General features: G+C 31.9%; 1 protein-coding gene across 1 annotated transcript; it reads left to right on the top strand.

Annotated features, from left to right (window-relative positions):
* Positions 1-612: 612 nt before the first annotated feature.
* Positions 613-3,123, top strand: LOC139897501 (transcription factor GTE6-like). The gene is made up of 8 exons (XM_071880207.1): positions 613-745; positions 1,278-1,501; positions 1,611-1,683; positions 1,888-2,112; positions 2,220-2,318; positions 2,416-2,474; positions 2,595-2,745; positions 2,838-3,123. Exons 1-8 carry the CDS (start codon positions 659-661, stop codon positions 2,946-2,948), a joined length of 1,029 nt encoding a protein of 342 aa, XP_071736308.1. The 5' UTR covers positions 613-658; the 3' UTR covers positions 2,949-3,123.
* The last annotated feature ends 2,704 nt before the right edge of the window (positions 3,124-5,827 follow it).

The raw sequence follows: 5,827 nt of genomic DNA on the forward strand, positions 1-5,827 counted from the left end.
TAATTTTTTCTGAAATGACTGTTTTGCTCTCACATGGCTGGCACATGATGTAATTTAACAGAAAAGATAACAGCAGTTAGTGAATTGGACCCCTCATGAAACAAGTGCATATCACAATGACCCTCAATGTCGGAAAAAATTTTTGGACCCCGGTTGTAGTTTTGAACATACCACAGGAACTCCCATGTAATTTTGTCTTTCTTTAAACCAATTGAACATCAATAATGGTGGTATATATTGACCCTATTGGGAGATTTTACCGGATTCGTTCACGGACTTCTACCCGGAACACTGCCCGAATGAAATTGTTCCCGAGTACCGTCGATCGAGTTTGGATTTCCGGTCGAACGTGTGTATTACGTGCAATTGATGAGGGTCGTTGAAATAAATGATCTACTGATGCTAAAAAATCGCCCTGAAAAAAATACAAATAAAAAATTGATTTACGGACTAAAGTATAACAAAATCAACTATAGAAGGTAAATAATGTAATTGTTTAAAAGTATAAGGGCTTTAAATAATAATTTGGTCTCTCAAGTCTCAACCCTTCTGTTCCCTCCTTTCTTCAATTACTTGCTGCTTATAAACCCCAAAAAAACATTTCTTGATCAACCGCCACACTTAAAGTTCAATTCTTGATCAAAATTTTCAGCTACAAATGGAAGCTCAAATTGAAGTAAGAAATGGTGCTATGGTTGCAGAATTGCATCAAAATGTTGATAAAATCTTTGTAAACATTGACAAGGTACAATCTTTATGCTAAGTTCACCTTTTTTTGTACTTAAATTTTAGTTCAGATTCTGGGTTATTATCTTTATATATATATCTGTTAAAGTATTGTGTATTTGTTCAAACAGCTTTAAATCAATACAGTTCAATTTTAAATTGCTATATATTTTGGTGCTTGGTTTGTGTGGAAAGACACATAATTAGTGAAAATGCAGTCCTTGAATTTTAAATCCAGAAGCAAGTAAATTTAGGGGAACTTACAAAACTAGATGATTTCATTTATGATGTTATACTGTAGTGATTACTATTTACTAACAACAGAAGTATAAACTTATTAAATCTGGGTGGAAATTAGATATGATTCTTGTGCAAACGTTAGCTATGTACATCTACTTTTTGGTTATAACTTATAATCCTTGTTCTTTTTGATTACATCAATTAGTTTCCATTAAAGACTTGTCATTTATTTAAATCCTTTACATTTTTATTATATCCTTTTCGTATGTTATTATTTAATGTGAATGTGAATGATATGACAAAACATACAGCTCGAGCAGAGAGTGAACGAAGTTGAACGGTTCTATTCAAGTACAAACAAAAAGAGAAATGCTTCTTCTAAAGCTTGTTCGATTATAAAAGAAAAGGATAAGGATAAACAAATAACTGGCGTTACAAGGCGCCAGCTGGACACGTCATGCAGAGAAGCTGCTGCTACAAAGAGAATGCAGGATCTTATGCATCAATTCACTGAAATATTGCATCTGCATATCATATATCCTTTGCATCTTCTTGTTAATTTTTTTTTCTTATTAAAATTTAGGAAATTTTAATGATTGAGTAGTTTTTCTAATTCGTTTCTCCCTAACTAATTTTTGGGTCACGGGGCACACGTGGGCAGGACCATTTATGCAACCTGTGGATGTCGTTGGTCTTGGTTTAAAAGATTACCATGAGGTAAAAATGTATTTTATTTTCTATGTTATGATTTATAAAATGAATTGATGATTAAGGTATGTTGCATTTGACAGGTTATAAGGGATATAAGTATTTTTTTTTTTTTTTTTATTGAAGTGATTAACAATGACTTGTTAAAGTGTAGTTTCTGTTGGTACCAAGTATTGGTCATTTAAATTGGTGTTTATCATAAAAATCTACTAGGTGATTGAAAAGCCAATGGACTTTAGTACAATCAAGAACAAAATGGATGCCAAAGATGGTAGCGGATACAAAAATGTGCGTGAGATATGTGCAGATGTGAGACTAGTTTTTAAGAATGCAATGAAGTATAATGATGAACGAGATGATGTTCATGTAATGGCGAAAACTTTGCTAGTGAAGTTTGAGGAGAAGTGGTTGCAGATTTTGCCAAAAGTCATTGAAGAGGTAAATTAATTAATTATTTAATTTATATATTTATTTATTTTAACTGCAAATACTCAAAAACTTATTCGAGTTCTGTGTATTAACTTTTAGAATGTTATTACTTGTAGGATGAAAGACGAAAAAAGGAGGAACCGGAAACACGGTTAAACGTGCAGCTTGCTCAGGAGATTGCTCATGCCAAAATGGCCAGAGATTTAAGTACCGAAGTAAATTTGAATTGATGGGATCCATTTACATATCTAAATTTTCGTATAAGCATTTTTATTTATATTTAATTTGTGTTTTTTGTTGGTCTGATTTCAGCTTAATGAGTTGGATATACGTCTTCAAGAACTTAGAGAAGTGGTGCTTAGAAACTGCAGGTTTGTTCTAGCATAAAATATGTAGTTGTTTATAGCTAATTCTAATTATCTGTTTTGATACCCATTAACCTACCCGCCCGTTTTGCCACCTCTATTAAATGTGAAATGTATGTGTTTCAGGAAGATGTCCGTCGAAGAGAAAAAATCCATGGTGAAGGCTCTTACTCAGTTGACCCCAGAAGATTTAGACAAGGCTCTTCTAATTATTGCCCAAAATGACCCAAACTTCGAAGCAACTTCAAATGAAATAGAGCTTGATATGGATACACAGGTGTCATAAATACATTTTCCAATCAATACTTTATTATAATCACGTACAGTAGTTGTTAAGAACGTTATTTATGTTGTTTATGTAAATTGCAGAGCGAATCAATCTTATGGAAGTTGAAATTCTTCATGAAGGACATGTTTCAGTCCAATGAAAAGGGTGCAACAAGCATCCGAACCGTCAATAAAAAACGAAAACAAACATAGGAAAAAGCTCTTGGTATTAAACGACACAGTTAAAAGTTAACGTTAACTCATGATTGTATGTTGTAACGTGAGAAGTGATGTAATCATTTTCATGACTCTTATATGCTTATGGATTGTGTATCTACTGCGAATGTTGTTAGAGTGAACATCACCAAACAACGCGGGTATTAATCCTTTTACCTTTTTATTTTGGTGATTATATAGGAAATTCTACACAAAAGTTCTAACCTTTTTACTGGTATGAATGAAAACTGTTCAAACTGTTGTTTCTTTTTCACCAAGAACACAACAGTAATCTTTTTTAACTAAAAGAAATGCCCGGCCCAGTGGTGAACAAGATGAACATTTGCTCATGGTCTAATATTTTTAGTAGTTTTAGGGGCCCAATTTCTTTGTATATACACATACTCACTAGGTAACTCAAAAATAAAAATAAATAAATAAATAAATAAATAAATTGCAGACAAGAGTATCAATGCCAGGAGGGAACAGTTGGTAATTAAAACAATTGGGCCGTGGATATATATTCAAAAATTGGGCTATGGGTACATCCGTATATAGGGGTGTTCATCGGTTCGGTTTTCGGTTTATTCGGTTCGGTTTTTTCGGTTTTGAAATTCTAAAAATTAAAACCAAAAACCAAACCGAAACCAAATTCAAATATCAAAACCAAAACCAAAACCGAACCGAAAACCAAATCTGAATTCGGTTCGGTTTCGGTTAAAACCAAATTAACTCCCACGTCGATCTTTTTTTTTTTTTTTTTACTTTTTTCTCGCGATATAAATAAACATTATATTATTAACTTTCTAATTATCATATATATAATCGAACATATTTACAAATTTTAGAAAATAAAATAAGCTTATATAATATCATTATACAATTCATTCTATATCAACAAATAAACAAAATAAATACCAATAACAGAACTAAAACTTTCTCTGTTTTAGTCATAGTGTATACTTTCAAATAATTAAATGTTGTAAAGCAGTGTATATAAATTTGATTGATTCAACGTGCGCACACACATAAATTGAACTGAATAGCAAATCGACCTGAAATGATTACAGATTCAAAAATGTGGAGTTAAAAGGAAAATTATGAAATTAAAGATTAAAATAGGATTTCAATCCAAGTAAACCGAATTTGACTTGCAGAGTTAATATCTATTCAAAATCGTTTCTCGTACATGTATACAATAATATAAATAACTTAAAATATTTATTTAATATTGTATAAATTGAATTTGGTTTTATATTCGGTTTTCGGTTAACCAAATTAAAAATTTTTCAAACTGAAAAACCAAACCGAAAAACCAAATTAAAATTCGGTTTCGGTTTTTCTCGATCCGAAAACCATTTTTCAAATTCGGTTTGGTTTTTTCGATTTGGTTTCGATTCGATATTCCGTTTAAATGGTTTCAAACCAAATGGTGCACACCCCTACATCCGTACATACATACACACTGACAGCGTGAAGAGCCATTATTTTTTTGAATATTATATATTACTATTACTGTTAATTTTACTATTCATTAATTAAAAATGTGAAATGTGATGGTATATATATATATATATATATATATATATATATATATATATATATATATATATATATATATATATATATATATATATATATATATATATATATATATATATAAAACAAACAAGAAATCACAAACCATTAGCTATAATTAAAAGACTAAAAGCTAAACGAAATAACAAAAATGGAGGATCATCGGTTCACAAATAAAGCAACAAAAGATATTGAGCCCGAACTAAAAAGAAATCACAGCGTTGGGTAAGGGCAATTTTTTTTCGCCTCGTCCGGAGTACTTAAATTTTCGGAACCAGCCCTGAAAAAAAATGTAGCCTAACCAAATACTCTAATATATATCTACGTTAAGAATAATAATATCTACAATAAGATTGACTATATACCAATTGTTCCACATTTCAATATTACGTCATAGAAAATAGAAGATGATTACTAAGATCATCACACCAATCACTTGTTCTTACAACTTTAGAAGAAGACAACTCAATCTTTTTTTTTATCCAGAGATTTACCGCCAAAATATATATGTTTTTCTATAAATTTTGTTGAATCAGGCTTGAGTTAAACTATGTTTGGGTATGTGAACCATGTTTGGGTACATGAATTCATGTAGATCTGATTTTTAGATTATTAACATTACGTGTATGAAACCATGAGGTGGTAGCCGAGTGGCGATTCTGGCTTTCGCACTAAAGTAGAAAGGGAGGTGTTCGAATCCATGAAGAATCGAAAAACCCCTTATGGCCACAGAGGTTCAGCATGCATGACTCTGGGCAGCTTGCAAAGCAAGTGGTCATCTCGTGATTAGTCTGCTAGCAATGCGAGTTGGAAATTCGGACCCCAAGGGGGAAAAAAACATTACGTGTATGATGAACATGTATGATATGTGATGATGATGGTATAGTGGTAAGTATAAATGTATGTGAATCTGTAATTAAGTATGAATACATGTTGAAGATTGCTTGAAGAAATGTAATTGTGTAGATGAATAATAGTCACATGAATTACATTTACCCCACAGCTTCCTTCAACTCGATATATGCATAGGTTTTTAAATGAATTATAGTGAGCTTTTATTACAACTTTGGAGTTAAAATAGGTGTGCGTGAAATAAGTAGGGTCCATTTCCATCGGTACCCGCCCTATTCCCGCCCTCGTCTATGCCCTCGAGGGTGGCGATATCATTAATCTCGGCTCTACCGCCCTCGAGCCTGTTTCACCTTCTCGCCTTGGTTTGTGTCATGTGTATACATAAATGAGGACGGATAAAAAGCAAATAAACGGCAATATAGTCGTTGCAAATATTTAACATTTAT

The sequence above is a fragment of the Rutidosis leptorrhynchoides genome, chromosome 3 (genome assembly GCF_046630445.1).
Source record: "Rutidosis leptorrhynchoides isolate AG116_Rl617_1_P2 chromosome 3, CSIRO_AGI_Rlap_v1, whole genome shotgun sequence".
Taxonomy (NCBI): domain Eukaryota; kingdom Viridiplantae; phylum Streptophyta; class Magnoliopsida; order Asterales; family Asteraceae; genus Rutidosis; species Rutidosis leptorrhynchoides.